This window comes from Equus asinus, chromosome 13 (assembly GCF_041296235.1).
Source record: "Equus asinus isolate D_3611 breed Donkey chromosome 13, EquAss-T2T_v2, whole genome shotgun sequence".
Taxonomy (NCBI): Eukaryota; Metazoa; Chordata; class Mammalia; order Perissodactyla; family Equidae; genus Equus; species Equus asinus.
Window position 1 is genome coordinate 58,155,431 of NC_091802.1, and position 15,252 is coordinate 58,170,682.

A 15,252-nucleotide genomic window follows, 5' to 3' on the forward strand; every position below is an offset into this window, starting at 1 on the left:
CCGCGCCCCGCCCCCCGATTCCTGGAACTGCGCGGCCGGCCTTCTTGTAATGTTTAGTCACTACTCGCAGCAATGAAAGGCTGCGCGCGGAGGGCGAGGGAGGGGCCGCGGGCGGCCGAGGGCGGGCCGCGGGCAGGGCCAGGGACCCGCAGAGACGCGCGCGGAGACAAAGCGCGACGCGAGGCGGCCAGGGCGGCCGGCGGGCGCGGCGCCAGCCTCGGCGGCGCGTTCCTGGCAGCGGCCCCTCCCCCGCGCGCGCTCCGCCCCCAACTTCTCATTCACACTTTCCCCCTCCCTTCTAAGAAGGCCAGTTTCTGGCAGAGGCGGGGGCGCCGCTCCAGGAGCGCCGGCAGTTCCAGGAGGCCGAGCAGGAGAGTCTCCCGGCTCCCCTTCCCTTTTTCTCGGACCTCGCGGGGACACCCCCTCGCCGCCCCCTCTTCCCCCCGAGTCTGCCCGAGGTCCCGATCGCGGCCCCAGGAGGCCCGGGACTGCCGCAAGGGAACTGGGGACACCCCAAAGCCGGCCCACGAAGCTGGGGCCGGACATGGGAGCAGGAGGCGGGGCGCGACAGTCACCTGTGGGCATGTCCCCGAGGCGAAGCCCGGAGTCCCAGGGGTAGAGGGGATGCAGCCGGCGTGGCAGCTGTCCGGCCTCAGCCCATCAGCTCACTGCCAGGTTCTTTCGCTTCGCTGACATGAGTGCCGCCTCTCACCACCAAAAAAGCAAAAACAAACAACCACCACTCTCTGACACGTAGGTCTCCAAACCTGCGTGGTACGGCTTGGGTCCAGCCAGGTGCTCTTCCGCAGCGGGACTGCCCCGAGGGCGAACGATGGCCCCATCCCGCACCCCGCGTCCGCTAGAGGGCGCCCTGGGGTCTAGCAAATGGAGTATCGTTTGGAGCTGCTCCCCCTAAGCCTTGGAATGGGAACCAACTAGTGGGGGCAGTGGGGATGATGGCTCAGGAGCTGGGACGGCGACCTAGCCGAGGGACCGAAGAGAATTCACATCATCGTCTGGAATTAGACCTGGGAATGGGGAGGATTTCCAGAAAGCAGTTTTCAGGAGTTCAGCCCACTTCCGGATGGCCCACCACCACCTAGAAGGTGCCCCCCCTTACCTCTGAGTGTGGGGGTCTGATCTCTTTCAGGGCAGAAGAAGAGGAGGTGACTGCGGTGAGTGATAGATTTGCTCCTGGTCACGTTGGCATGGATGTGGTTGGTTTGGGCTAACCAGGGCCAGCTTTCTGAAGGATGGAAAGTTTTGCAATCTGTCCCCAAACAGGCAGTGGAGTGCTAGAGACACCTGAGAACCAGCTTAAGCAGCACTGAGATCATCACCTCTCAGGACACAGGGGCTGTGGGCCCTGGGCCCTACCTTCTTCCCAAATGCCGCCGGACTGAAGAGAGTGAGTGGGAAAGGAGGGCCAGGGGGCCAACAGCAGGCAACTTGGAGTCTAGACCACAGAGACCTTGCCCCTTGGCTTCTCCAGGAGCCGAAAGGCACCTCCCTGCCTTCGCCACTGTCTTCAATCTGTGCCATCACCTCGCTCCCCCACACATGTCAGGGGGACTAAGTGGCATTTGGGGAGGACATCCAGCCTCTCTGGGATTTAGTTTTGCCATCTGCAAAATAGGAAGAAGAACCTTTTTCCCATCAGAGATCTGAGATTAAAAAAAAAAAAAAAAGAAAAGATTCTGCATGTCAAAGTGTGCTAGGAATGGAAGCAATTCAGTCCAACTCTCCCTTCGGAGTCTATTAGAGGAGCAATAGTAAGGAGGAAATTTGTCACTTCTTGTAACTTCTGCAGAGAGGGAAATTGATTTATTCAACACATTTCACAAATATTGGACTCTATGTACCAGGCCTTGTGCTGGGCATTGAAATGTAATGATGAATAAGACCCGGTCTTTGCCCTCAGGATGCTTGCAGGCGATTGAAATGGATGCTCCTTCTCTCCATAATGAGTTCATTCTTTTTCTCATCCATTGATTATTAGGAGGCTGCACCATGACCATACAGTTCTGTGCTGAGCCCTGTGGAGGGCAAAGAAGACTCACAAGGAATAGCCCTCGAGTTAATGGATGAGAAAGTGCTTTGTAAATGATAATGCTCTGACACAAGTCAGGTTCATTCATCCATTCCACAAACTCTCATTGAGTGCCTGCTTTTGCCAGGCATGGGGCGAAGTGCTGGGAAGACAGAAGTGCCGGGGGAATCCTGCAGGGAGATAGGCGAGGCAAGAGACCTGGGACCCCCAAGTGGTGAGTGCCAGGAGAAAGGGGTGGTTGTGATTACCATCCCATGAGGCTATGATGGTTCATTTGAGGGGGAGGGGGAGTTTGAAGGGGGAGAGAGATAAGGAAGAAGCAATAGCCCTGGAATTCCAGAATCCCAGTCTGATTGGAGAGGCTCATTCCTCTGAAACAGGTAAGTCTCAATGTCGACAGCATGGTACCCAAGTGAGCCTGGGCTCTGCAGAGGGCCAGCAGCAAAGTCTGCATGGCTAGCGAGGAGTTTAGAGTGGGTCCAAGAGTACAGGGATGACTTCAAGAGGGGGGTGGGGGCAGGGTCAGCAGGCATGCCCAGGGCCCCAAAAGGGGCTGCCCTGGCCAGAGAAGGTCAGGCGGGGCATTCAGTGGGAAGGTGGCCTGGGCTCCCTGCATACTGACTTAGGAGACTGAACTGCTCTTCGGGCTCCACCACCCAGTGGCTGCATGACTTTGAGTAACTCACTTCCCCAGCTGTGCCTCAGTTTCCTTATTTGTAAAATGGGCTAATAATAGTACCTACCTCATCTGGTTGTTGTGAGGACTGAACGAGCTCGTGCATACAAAATGCTTAGAATGGTGCCTTGCACATATTCAATGCCCAATGCATGTTAGCTGTGGTTATTTTGGAAGCACTGAGGAGTCTTTGAGGAGAGAGAGGAGGGAGAGCTGAGCTGCTGTAGCCCCGGGTACTGGGAGATGGATATGGCCATGAATGGCTTGATGTTTTGGAGAGATATATCTTCTATATAAGACATTCCAAAAAGCTGCTTGTCTTCAAACAGTACAGCCCGCCATCAGGTTTGCCTTTGGCTTTCTACTATCTTCAGGGGTTTCCCGTTGCCTTTGGGATGATCCAAACCTCTCAGCGAGTGTGTATCTAAGGCTCTCTGCCCCACTGCGGCTTCACCAGCTGCCACCGGCCCACGGACACCTCCTGCTCCGGCTACGTGGAGCTCCAGGCTGTCTGCAAAACGTTCGCCAGGCCTGGGTCTGTGCATGCTCGCTTCCCGCCGTGGAACTACCTTCCACACCTTGGCTGTTTTCTACTTTTCCTTTGCGATTTGTCAGAGGTGCAGCCTAAACTTCCAGGGTACCTCTTTCCACGTTGACCAACATGCTCTGACTACTTGTCCAGTGAGAACCTTGAGGAAACGGACTATATTTAATTTTTTCTTTGTAAGCCTAGAACCTGGTACATACAAAGTACTCAGTGAATCTTTAAATAAGGGATTGTGTTGACTTCTGTTTTCCAACATTTTTAGATACCACCTGCTGCTTTATTCTAGAGCACCTTTTGGTTTCTTCCTGTGGGGCTCAGGAGCGGCTGTATAGATGGTACAGAGGGTTTGGAAGCCCTGTGGATGGTTTGGTGGAGATTATTAAACCTGCTAGGGCCTGGCCCCGTGGCCGCGTGGTTAAGTTCGCGCACTCTGCTGCAGGTGACCCAGTGTTTCGTTGGTTCAAATCCTGGGTGCGGACATGGCACCGCTCGTCGAGCCACGCTGAGGCAGTGTCCCACATGCCACAACTAGAAGGACCCACAACTAAGAATATACAACTATGTACCGGGGGGCTTTGGGGAGAAAAAGGAAAAAACAATAAAGTAAAATCTTAAACCTGCTAATCTGAAGACCAAGGGTGTGAGGACTCCAACTTTGCTGGAAAAGTGGGAGAAGAGACACTGTGCCAATACAGGGTACATTCCCAGGGACCCACTTCCTGGCAAGAGAGATGCCCAAACCAGGGCTGACCTCAGGCAGTGCTGTCTCTTGCCTTCCCTGTCTGCCGGGGGCCCAAGGGGAGAGAAGCATTATCCAGGTCTGGCCCCTCCGTCTGACTCCACTGTTTTCCCGGCTAAGGGATTTAGGAGACTCCCGCCTTTTCCTCGTCTCTCCCTTTGCAGAATTTCTATGAAGTCAGAATCCCATTTCCAGGCAAAGATGCTTGGTCATAAAGATAATAGAGATATTCATTCATGATGGAGGGGAAGTACACAGTGGTTTCAGCTGCCTGTGGGGCTCCACTTACTCATGGTGTGTGACAGATGATGAGCTCTTCCCCCAACCTCACAGATGGGAACCCTGGTGCCCATGGGGTGGTCGCTGGGAGCTATGGCCGGGCTCAGTGAGCATAAGATCTCACACTTGCATAGATGATCTCCTTGTCCTCTGGCCAGCCCGGGGTGGGCGGCGAGCCCTAAGGTTGCCATTGTTTGGTGGCTGTTTTGCAGCCAGATGGGTTAGGAGACTGGCCTCAGACCACAGAGTTGCTCAACACCAAGCCCAAGGCCTCCCTCCTTCAAGATTGGTGGGCTTTCTACAGCCCAGAGGCAGCCCGGGGGTTCACTGTGCAGGGGCCTGATATTACTTATTCCACACTGATTGTGCTTCTACTATGGGCCAGTTAGTTGGCCAGGCCAGGGGGTACAATGGTGGGAAAAGAGCCTGGTTCCTTCCCTCTGGAGCTTCTGGTCCAGCGCCGGTGGTGAAAGCAAAGGGGCAGGAGAGTCCTCCTGCCCCTCTTTCTCTTGGCCAATTTGGAGAAGATGTTGGGGGCTTGTGTCTCACCTGACCTCTTGAAGCCCTGGCCCTTGCTGCCCCAGTGTGGTCCTCCCAGGGCTGGACTTCCTTGGGCAGCCCAGCTCTGTGCATCTTTGCCCCTCTCAGCTGAAGCCCCCGCCCACCAGGACTGATGGCGGGCCAGCATTGCTGGTGGCAGGCCTATGGTGGAGATGACCTTTCCAGCGCATGGGCAAAGGTTCGGGGGGTCGCATACCGGGTTGACCCTGATCTCTTTCTTTCCTGCTTTAGACAATTCCGAGGGGCGGGCCAGGGATGCCAGGACAATGGCCTGTGGCCGGGAAGCTGCATTCCAGTTTATAGGCCTTTGTTCCTGCCGGGAGGGGCCCCAGAGCTAATGAAAAGGTTTGTGGCTCAGATGTCTGCGAGCAGTGGAGGAGTTCTTTCAAGCCTGGCATTCCAGGCCCAGCCGGCCTCTGGCGTTTCCCAGAAAAAGTGCCGAGGGAGGGAAAGAAAACACTTTACCAACCCACCCGCCTGCGCCTGCTCACCCACCCGCCCACCCTGCCCTCTCAGATTCCTCGTTCCCTCTGGGGCTGGGGCTGGGCCTGAGCTCCCGACCCTTGCCCTGGGGGCCCATGCCTCCTCCCGCAGAGGGGGTCTGGGAGGCGGTGGGAGGGTGGCGGGTGGGTGAGTAGGGGGGCGCTCTAGGAGGGCGCAGACGGCATGAAGTGTGTGGGGAACATCTGGGGAGGGAGGGGAGTTTCCTCCCACCAGCTCTAAGAGGAATCCGCGTCTTCTCCAAGTTCTGAGTTGGGAGGTAGAGAGTGAGGGGAGTTAGCTTCCAGCCAATTATCTCCCCTGACCCCAAACCAACAAACCCTGCTCTGTCCGGGGCAGGGGTGGGAAGAGTCTCTATTCACCTCGAAGCAGCCGCTGTGCCCGCGCCTGCACCCGGGAACAGACACCAGGGTAGCGGGCAGTTCTGGGAAGCGAGGCTGTGGTGAACCATCTGGGCTGCAATGCAAATGAGGGCTGGCCCAACGCCTGGAGCTAAAGTGGCAGTGCCCAGGAGAAGGAGAGCCCGCGAGGGGGGTGAGCGGTGAGGCTGGCTCCTGGGAGACGTGCCTTGGGCCCCAGACGCCCTTGGAGAGCTGAGGGCCCGTGGGGGACACGGTGGATGCAATTGTTTGGCTTGCCCGACAATTAAAACAGCCAGGCTGGCCGCTGGAGCACTGCAGTGGGAGCCCCTGACTGGTGGGGCTCTTGGGTCAGGTGCTGCTCACCACCTCACCTGGGTGTGCATGTCGCATCTGAACTGACCTCCCACGGCCTGCACTTAGCTTCCTGCAGAGGTGGGGTCTCCATGAGGACCTCCTGAGTGCCCCATCCAGGTGTGTGACACACTGGGAAGGTCCCTGGCTCCTCCGCATTGTGAGGCACACATTGGCACACGCTTTGTCACCCACTGATTCTTGGGCAAGTTCAAAGGGAAAATGATGTACCCTCTCCCTGGCTCCCTGGGTCCAGAGCCGGCCGCAATGGCAGAGAAGCAGGTTGGAAGGAGTGGGAGGTGGGAGTGTCCATCAGGGACAGAGGTGAGCTTCTAAGGTGTGACGGTGCTGTGGCTCTCCCAGGCCATGCCTTCCTCCCCTCCCCTGCATGTGCTTACCCAGCCTCACGGGGGTGTAGGTCACTTTCCTAACCCAGGATGCATGAGCTGCCCTTTCCCAGGATTTCATCAGCTCCTAGAATCATACACAAAATGCTGGTGGGGGGTCCAGATTTCTGGGGTAGATGGACCCACCCTGAGTCATTTCTTGCTCTGCAAGACTTATTTTAGAAAACCATTCATTCATTCATACCTTTAGGAGATAATTATTGAGCACCTACTGTGTGTCAGAGATTGAGCTGGGTGCCCGGAATTCATCAGTCTGGGCCCTCATGGAGCTTAGATTCTTTTCAGAAGGAAAATTTCTCCCACAATTGATGTCACGATTAGTTAATTTTGACTTTGCTAAGTACTGCAAAGGAGAAGTCCCCGGGGGCTGTGTGAGTATATTATGGGGAGACCTCATCTATTGGGAAGGACATCCGAGGGGATTTCCTGAGCAAGTGACATGCGCAAGCTGATGGGAAGCTGAGGTCTGGAGAGGTCACCTGACCTCCCCAAGTCTCCCAGCTTGTAGGTGCTAGGAGCAAGCCCGGCAGGCAGGGGTGCACCACCAGCACCTGGGCACCTGGGCTCTGCTGCCAAGCATCTTTTCCACCGCTCACTTCTGCCTCACTCTCCCTCCCGCCCACTAAAGGCTTAGCTCCCCGCTTCCGAGCTCAATCTGAGGCAGCTCTGAGCCGAGAAGATGAGCATACTCTACCCGTGGGAGGTGAGTCAGGCATGTTCTCTGACTTCTGGAACTGGGGAAATTTAAAATGTGTTTTACGAATAGGCAATGCAGTCCCATGGTTCAGCACTCAGATGGTACAAACAGGTGCGCTGTGATCTTCTGCCATTACCCCGTCCTCCTGTAGCACCTGGGACTCTTATGATAGACGAGAATGTGTGTGCAAGGCGGTCAGCTGCAGGCTGAATACAGCCCATAGATGCATTGTTTGGCCTGTATTTAAAAAATTTTTTGAGACAACATTTCGAAATCTGGAAATTTCACATCCGCATCTGAACCGGGAGCTTTCTTTGGAAAAATCGGTGATCCGGCAGCTGCGAGCCTCCGGCAGGTCTCCGTTGGCCCTTTAAGTGCGACATGGGCTCTCCAGCTCAGCACATCTATGTGCTGTCCTCTCCTCCCTCCGCTCCCTCCCTGCCAGCAGCTGCAGGCATCCAGGCAGCAACCCGACCTGGCCTCTGTCCTCCCACCTCCCCCTCTCAAGGCTAGAGGGCAAGAGTGCGATTGACTTTGGGGGAGTCATCTTGAGTCTCTTTCCTAACTTCCAGGAGACTGGCGATCAGTCAGGCCTGGGCCAGGAGTCCAAAGCCCTCCTCCCACCTGCTTAGGCCTGGCCTCATCTCAAGCAAGACTTGCCCTGCGCCAGATGAGGATGCCAGCCTCCCCCAGGGCACCTCAGCTGCTTGCTTCAATTCGCCATGAGGGCTGAGCAGGGAGAAGCAGGAGAAGGCGACCGCAGGGTGGGGTTCTGCCAGGGAGCCCCTCAGCCCTGCCTCGGCCACCCACTCAGGGCTCAGGGAGCCTGGGATTCCCAGGACATAACTGGCGACGGGCCGCCGTGTTTCCCCACGCGCTGGGCTGCTGGATCACGAGGAGGCACGCAGCTCCTCGCTGGGGTGGCGCTGGCTGCCTGCCACGCCACAGGAGGCCGAGATTCCCCTGAAACTGAGAGCTGCATTTATCTCTCACCAGCGACAGAGAAACAAACCAGCACGCTCTGCCCAGGAGGCATTTCCAGAAATTTGGGCTCTGGTTTCTTGTTGATGAAAGGCCAGATTATCCTGGGCTTCTCTGTGGCGAGGGAGCCATTGAGCAATAGGTGTTTTGTTTTACAGATGACAAGATTTTTGACATTGAAAAGTTTAAATGATAAATGCAGAAACGTCGACCGGCTCCTCACCCCTACCGGTGAGGTTGCTGATTTGAGCTTCCATGCTTGACAAATTTGTTCTTCACAACCTTCAGCTCCTCTGGGGCTCCCCATAGCTCCAACCAGCTCAGGCCCCTGGTGCCAGAAGACTTCATCTCTCTCAGTTTTAGGGTCATACAGGCCTAGTAGGGCCTATGCCAGGTACACAGTTTTCTTTTTTTTTTTTTTTTTGAGGAAGGTTAGCCTTGAGCTAACATCTGCCACCAATCCTTCTCTTTTTGCTGAGGAAGACTGGCTCTGAGCTAACATCCGTGCCCATCTTCCTCTACTTTATATGTGGGACACCTACCACAGCACGGCTTGACAAGTGGGGCCATGTCCGCACCCGGGATCTGAACCAGCGAACCCCGGGCCGCTGAAGTGGAACATGTGAACTTAACTGCTGTGCCACCAGGCTGGCCCCAGGTATACGGTTTTCTAAAGCAGAAGTTGGTAAACTATGGTGCATGGGCTGGCGGACTGTTTTTGTAAATAAAGTTTTATTGGAAATACAGCTGTGCTCAGTCCTATTGCTTGTGGCTGCTTTGGCACCAGTTGAGTAATTGCCAATACCATCTGGCCCACAAAGTATCAAATTGTTACTATTGGGCCCTTTAAGAAAATGTTTGCCAACCCCTGCTCTGAGGGAACGGAAGCTTGCCTTACACCCGGGAGGGCTGGGGTCAGGTCTTAGTGTTGGGGAAAACGGTATCAAGGACTGGAAAAGATCAGAGTAACAGCTCAGCAGGGCGACTGTATCCCAGGGCGAATGAAGGCAGGAAAGGGGCTGGTGGCCTGAAGGGAGATGGAGGGCTCCGGTGAGCCAGCCTCCAAAGGTTGGCCTGAACTGCCAGCTTTGCAAACTGCTATGTGACAGCAGGTCGGTAAACTCCCAGGAGGTCCAGCCACCATTGCTTCCACCCTCGGCGGAACAGCACAAGCTGGGTGGCTGTCTCTGCAGCCGGAGTCTCTGGAGTTCACCCCCTTCTGCCCTGCGTGCATTTGTTACACCAGTGTTGATGAGCCTGCTTCTGCTGCCAGGTCCCATTCGGGGTGCTCAGAGCAACAAGGCTCTATGGGCTCACATTCTAGGGGGGCAGGGAGACAAAATACACAACAACAAACCAATAAATAAGATTAGATCACAGTAAGCAACAGGAAGAAAATACAATCCTGTTATGTGGCTGAGAAAGCATTTCTGGGGAAGGACAGAACTTGGAAGGATGAGAGAAGCTAGGGGAATACACTTGTAAGCAGACAGAACAGCTAATGCAAAGATCCTAAGGCAGCAACGTGCATGGGGAGTTTGAGGGGTTGAAAAGGGGCCAGGCTGGTGAGGCCGGGGGTGACCAAGTGGAAGAATGGAGGAAAAGGCAGGCAGTGGTCCCAAGGCTGGTTCCATCCCATCCTTAGTACCTAGGCTACCTTCCCCATAAAACAAGAGTGTGCTCCTCAGAAACAGCTGATCAGCCCCTAGGTCAAACTGCCATAGGAGAGTTTCTCATCGCTGAGACAGAAGACGGGCTGGCCAGCCTCTTCCTGCCCCTTGAATCTGCAAACAGCCCTGTGTTTGGGAGAGACCCTCTCTTGCAAAGGAGGCTTGGGGAGGAGGGGCCTTCTTCCTACATTGGCAGGATTTTGGGTTCAGAGAGTGAATCACAGACAGTGAGGCCCAGGCTCTGGCGCAGGATTTCCTGGTGTTTCCTGCCTGGGAGAGCAGCCTCGCTATCAGGGGCAGCAGCCCACCACTCCCTGACGTCAACTCTCCTTCTAATGAATGGGTTTCCTTTTCCGTTTGGGAAGACATGATCTCTGTCATCCGTCCTATCGACCCTGTCATGCTAACCCTGGCCTCTCCTGTTTGGGAAGGAGCGGGCAGACTAACGAGAAGGCAGTGGGTGAGGGCAGGAGGGTGAGGAGGACTCAGCGGACAGGCTTCCGAGCCGCCAGGGGCTCTCGGGAGGACAGAGGCCTGCTCGTTCAAGGTCATCAGGGTGGGAATTGAGGACCCGCAGCGGCAGTAGTAGTGTCTGCTCCAGACTGCCGCTCTCCTTGGGTGCTCCCAGGCACGCTCTCTGGGCCACCTGTGTAATCTGAGCAGGCCTTATCTCCCCTACTTATTCTCCCCAACTAGCCCAGAAAAAAGATTCCTCCTGGTGGAAAGAGGGTTTGTGCTGTCATCATGTAAATATAACCATTTTAAAAATTGCTCAATCTCTGAAAACCATTATTTAAAATTTTTGCAACCTCTAAATGTGCGTGTCCTGGGGCAAGGTCATGGTTGCCTCACTTGGGTTGCCGCTCTGGCTGTTTCAAACTAGCTGTGAAGGCCAGAAGGGTTCTGTGTGTGGCTTCAGAAGGGATGGGTCATTGCTGTCTGTTTATACTTAATGTAAATACTTATTAGTTTAACTTACCATGCTATCAATATCGCCGTGTGTTATTACAATTTATTTTGGATCAGAAATTCCCAGTGGTACGGTACAGTGGTTGTTTGTCGCACTTCATACCTCAACAGCAAAGCGACACATGCAAAAAGAGGTTGCCAGCTCTTTTCAGGATGATTAGGATGCTCCCGTGGTCCACGTGGTCCTCACCACTGAGCATCACGGTGCAGCCGTTCAGCAACTTGACTCGGCAGCTGTCCCATGCCAGGCACCGTGCAAAAGTAGAACCATGCAACGGATGGTCTCATTCCAGTTACTGGAAGTTAGGAAATCGGGTGATTCACCACTTGCAACTTGGAAGAGTTGAATCAAATTCCACCTTCATTTGTAAAGCTATCTAAACGTAAAGGAAAAGTTAAAATCAATCTGAAATACTCATCGATTGTAAACAGTTTGGAAATTCTTGAATAGCACCAAATCACCAGTGTTAACATTTTGTGTCTTTACTTTCAGTCTGTCTGTATACACACGCTCTTTCCAATTTTTAACAAAATGAGATAAGTATACTACTCTTTGGAAATTCGGACTTTACGCATACTGTCATGAAACATTCTTCTAGAACATAGTTTTTTATGGATACATGGTCTGCCAACATAGTGATGTGCCATTCTTATTTAACCGACTCCCCCACTGTTGATTGCTTCCACGTTTTTGATAGCACGAACAATGCTGAGATGAACATTCTTGTAGGGAGCGTGTAATTGATTTTTTGGGATAATTTGGTGTAAGCGGAATTCAGAATGTTTTTTCATCCAGTGTGGCCATCCTTTTAGCCTCACAACACCCCCCCTGGAATAAGCAGGATATGATTACCTCCTACAGCTTTTCCAGGTTCCAAGTTCCAGCCCATGTGGGTCCACCAAGGAGCCACATGTTACAGATCAGAGCCATCTCTCCAGCCTCTCTGAATACTGCAACATGTTCCTTTTTAAAAATTAGCTAGAGGGGCCTGCCCGGTGGCACAGCGGTTAAGTTCGCACATTCTGCTTCCGTCGCCTGGGGTTCTCCAGTTGGGATCTTGGGTGCGGACGTGGCACGGCTTGGCACGCCACGCTGTGGCAGGCGTCCCACATATAAAGTAGAGGAAGATGGGCATGGATGTTAGCTCAGGGCCAGTCTTCCTCAGTAAAAAGAGGAAGATTGGCAGCAGATGTTAGCTCAGGGCTAATCTTCCTCAAAAAAAAAAAGAAAGAAAGAAAAGAAAATTAACTACAAAAAGCGTTCTTGGCTCTAGGGATGAGCTCCTTCAGCCCCTTGGGCCATAGGACCGTACATTCCAGGTTACAGCGTGTATATGGGCGCATTGGGAAGATGGAGGGGGGTCTTCAGCCACTGCACAGAGACGGGTTGGGCTGCTCTGTGCCATGGAGCTGCAGGGCCCAGGGCTGACATGGTGAAAAATGGTCTCGCCTCAGTCCGGTGGGGGCTTTCCGTGCTCATCGCGCCAAGGCGAGTCAGCGGGAACCCAGTTTTGTCCAAGTCTAACTGACACCTTACGGGGAGGTGCCGCAGCCTATCAGGGGCAGCCTGACGCGACCGGGGGGCCTGAAAAGTAATGCCCACCGGCGGCCGCTGCGGCGGCTGGACGCGGCGGGCGGGCGCGGGGAGCGGCTCTGGCGCCCCGCACCTCTTGGGCCTGGCACCCCGGCGTGACGCACCCCGGCGCCCGCCGCGGGGAAACTGAGGCCGCGGGGGCGGGGCCGCCTCCCGCCGCGGCTCGCGCGCGCGCCGCCCGGTGTCTGCGCGCGCGGTTGTCAATAAAGTTCTCGCGCGCCGGAAGCGGAAAGGGAAGCGGCGAGTCTCCATGGCGGCGGCGGCGGCGGCGGGGCCGGTGTTCTGGAGGCGCTTGCTGGGCCTGCTGCCCGGCCGGCCCGGGCTGGCCGCGCTCCTCGGCCGCCTGTCCGACCGCCTCGGCAGGAACCGGGACCGCGGGCGCAGGAGGTGAGAGCGGCGGCCCGACCCCGCGAGCCCGCCCGGCCCCGCGCGCGCCCCGCCTCGCCGCGGCCTTCCCCGGGGAGGGGCGGGTGCGCGGCCGGGCCCCGCAGACCCCGCAGACCCCGCGGAGCCGGGCGAGCCGGGCCGCCGCGCGGGGACCGCTGAGCGGGGCGCGGGGCGTGCGCTCGGGGCGGGCCGCCCTCCCGTGCCGGTTCGAGCCCCGGGTGTGCGTGTGGGAGCGTCTGCCCGCGAGGGACACTGTTTGGGCTCGGAGGGCTGGCGGCGGGGTGACTTGGCGGGAGTGAATCAGCCCTGCTGGGATTCTGTGCACGCAGCGTTTCTCACATCCTGCCCGAGAGGGCTGTGAAGCAATCCTGAGTCAGTGGCACTCAGGCGAGGAAAGAGGAACCACTCGAACCCCCTTGACACTTTTCAAAGGGCCTACCTTCTGGAAAAGTACTGAAGTGAGTTGTGTAAATGGTGAAGTAGGCTTTGAAGCAGTTTGTTCAGGCGCTGGTCTTTCAGAGTAAACATTTGCCAAGAACACGCTGACCTAAGAGGCCTGCTGCTATTGCTAATAGGAAAAAAAGAGAAACAGTACTTTTGTGTGCAAATCCTTTTCTTATTAGAGAACGAGCCTTACCCCTGATCCTTACAAAAAAGAACTCCTCGGAACTGCATCCTTTAGTAGCGTTTGGTGTTTGGTTACATGTTTAGCTCTGCTCCTCAGGTAGACTTGACCTCCTGGCTGAGACCTCCTGGTTCAGAGCTCTGTGGTCCAGGCCTATGTGCTGATTCTCGGTGTAGAGAGGAAATTGCTTCGTATTGGGTTACGTTAGAAGATTTTCAGCAGAAATTCAAATTTGATTTAGGGGAACTTTTAGGTGATAGACTCAGCGCAGGACGAAACTCTTGGAAGCCTAGATCTGAGTGGCTTTAAGTCTCACATCACTGAACCCGGTGGGAGGGGTGGTGTGGAAGAGGTGGCCTCTCCGCTGTCTGTAGTTGGTGCTTAGCAAAGACCTGTCCGTTCTAGTGGGTAGGGAAGTCACGTGACTTCTACGTCCTGGCATTGAACCACTGAGAAATTTGGTTTAAAGTTTCAAAAAATGTTCTTCCCTCAAAGATGAGATGTTCAGGTTATTTCATCATTTCCCTGTATGTGTTTAAACTCGATGAAAAACACTTCGTTATTAATCATTGTTTAACGTTGGAATTGATTACTAAAGAATCTTGGGGCAATCTCCACAAATTCTTAAAAAAAAAAAAAAGACGTTTCTTGAGTGTTTTCTTGGGGGAGAAGGGGCAGTGTGGCGGCTGGGATACTCTAAATTGCCTTCCTGAAGTCCTTTTTGTAAATAGTATCTGTGGGTACAGTTTGTGTGGCTTCATATTTCTTTTTAAGTGGAGAGAGAGAGTTGTTTTCCCGGGTCAACAATTAAACCAGAAACTCAGTTGAATCACAAACATAGAAACACAAATCTCAGAAATTTGTGTCCTCTAATCCTTGGCAATAGTGCCTATGTCGGGACTGAGGACAAAGGCTTTGACCGGGACTAGTACAGTGCTATAGGCTCCTGACCCTTTCTTTGTCTTACTTGGTTTGCAGAGTTTTTCCGATTCTTCATGGCCTTGGTGTTTGGGGTTACTCATGTCTGTGTGGCCGCTCACCCTCTGTTGGCTGCTGACTTTCGTTTCTTCTCCATTGTTCAGTCACACCTCCCAATACCTCATTCCCTGAATGATGTGGTTTCTTGTAACTCTGATCATTGATTCATTGATAATAGTTCTGTGTAGTCATGAACTTAAATTATTTTAGATTTTAGTTTGCCGATCTGACTCAGCTGTTGGCGGGCCTGTTGAATTCACGTGGCTAGCAAGAGGTGTGGTGAGAGGGGACCATTCTCTTACTGAGCTGGTTTCCTTTCAGTTATGGAGACAGCCAGAATGACAGAGAAGTCCACTTAAAATTACTTCTAATTAGTGATCTAGAAATACCGTTGTCTTCTCTTAAGCAGGCTTCTGACTCATTATCACGATGGACTGCTGGGTTCATTCGTTTGTTCAACATGCATGCATAGAGCACTGCTCTTCTGTGCTAGGTACCAAGTAAACAAAGATAAAGACATAGCCCACCTTCAAGATACTCAGACCCATGAACAGATGATAATAGTAAAGTCAGGTAGAAAAGGTCATGGTGGCACGTAAGAGGCACACTTGGGAGTCAGAGAAGGCTTCCTGGTGGTGGTGAGTGTGTTTTGGAGACGTGTAGGAGTAGGCTAGGTGAAGAAGGGGGCAGTGGGTGTTCAAGGAAGGATATAGTGAGTGACGTGGGCTGATGATTGTAGCAGCAGAGGACGGCAGTTCTGAGGTTCCACAGGTACTCAAACCATTTCCAGGGGCTGACTGGGGCTGCTGAGTTAGGAAGGGAGGGAGAGAGAGGAGCTGCGAGCGAGCCAGTCCTCTGGGCTGAGACCTGGGAAGCAA

The 15,252-nt window shown here is 54.2% G+C and overlaps 1 protein-coding gene and 1 long non-coding RNA gene across 2 annotated transcripts in view; one reads left to right on the plus strand and one right to left on the minus strand.

The window, feature by feature from the left end:
- Positions 1 to 8,463: 8,463 nt before the first annotated feature.
- Positions 8,464 to 12,584, minus strand: LOC106845343 (uncharacterized). Its single transcript, XR_001401604.3, has 3 exons — positions 11,644 to 12,584; positions 10,801 to 11,167; positions 8,464 to 9,471 (listed from the first exon to the last, which is right to left on the minus strand). It is a non-coding gene; the product is annotated as an uncharacterized lncRNA (long non-coding RNA).
- Positions 12,585 to 12,600: 16 nt separating this feature from the next.
- Positions 12,601 to 15,252, plus strand: part of PGS1 (phosphatidylglycerophosphate synthase 1) — a 38,466-nt gene continuing 35,814 nt past the window's right edge. The window contains exon 1 of the mRNA XM_070483736.1: positions 12,601 to 12,771. Within this exon, the coding sequence (XP_070339837.1) occupies positions 12,635 to 12,771 (137 nt within the window). The 5' untranslated portion in view covers positions 12,601 to 12,634. The remainder of the gene's footprint in view (positions 12,772 to 15,252) is intronic.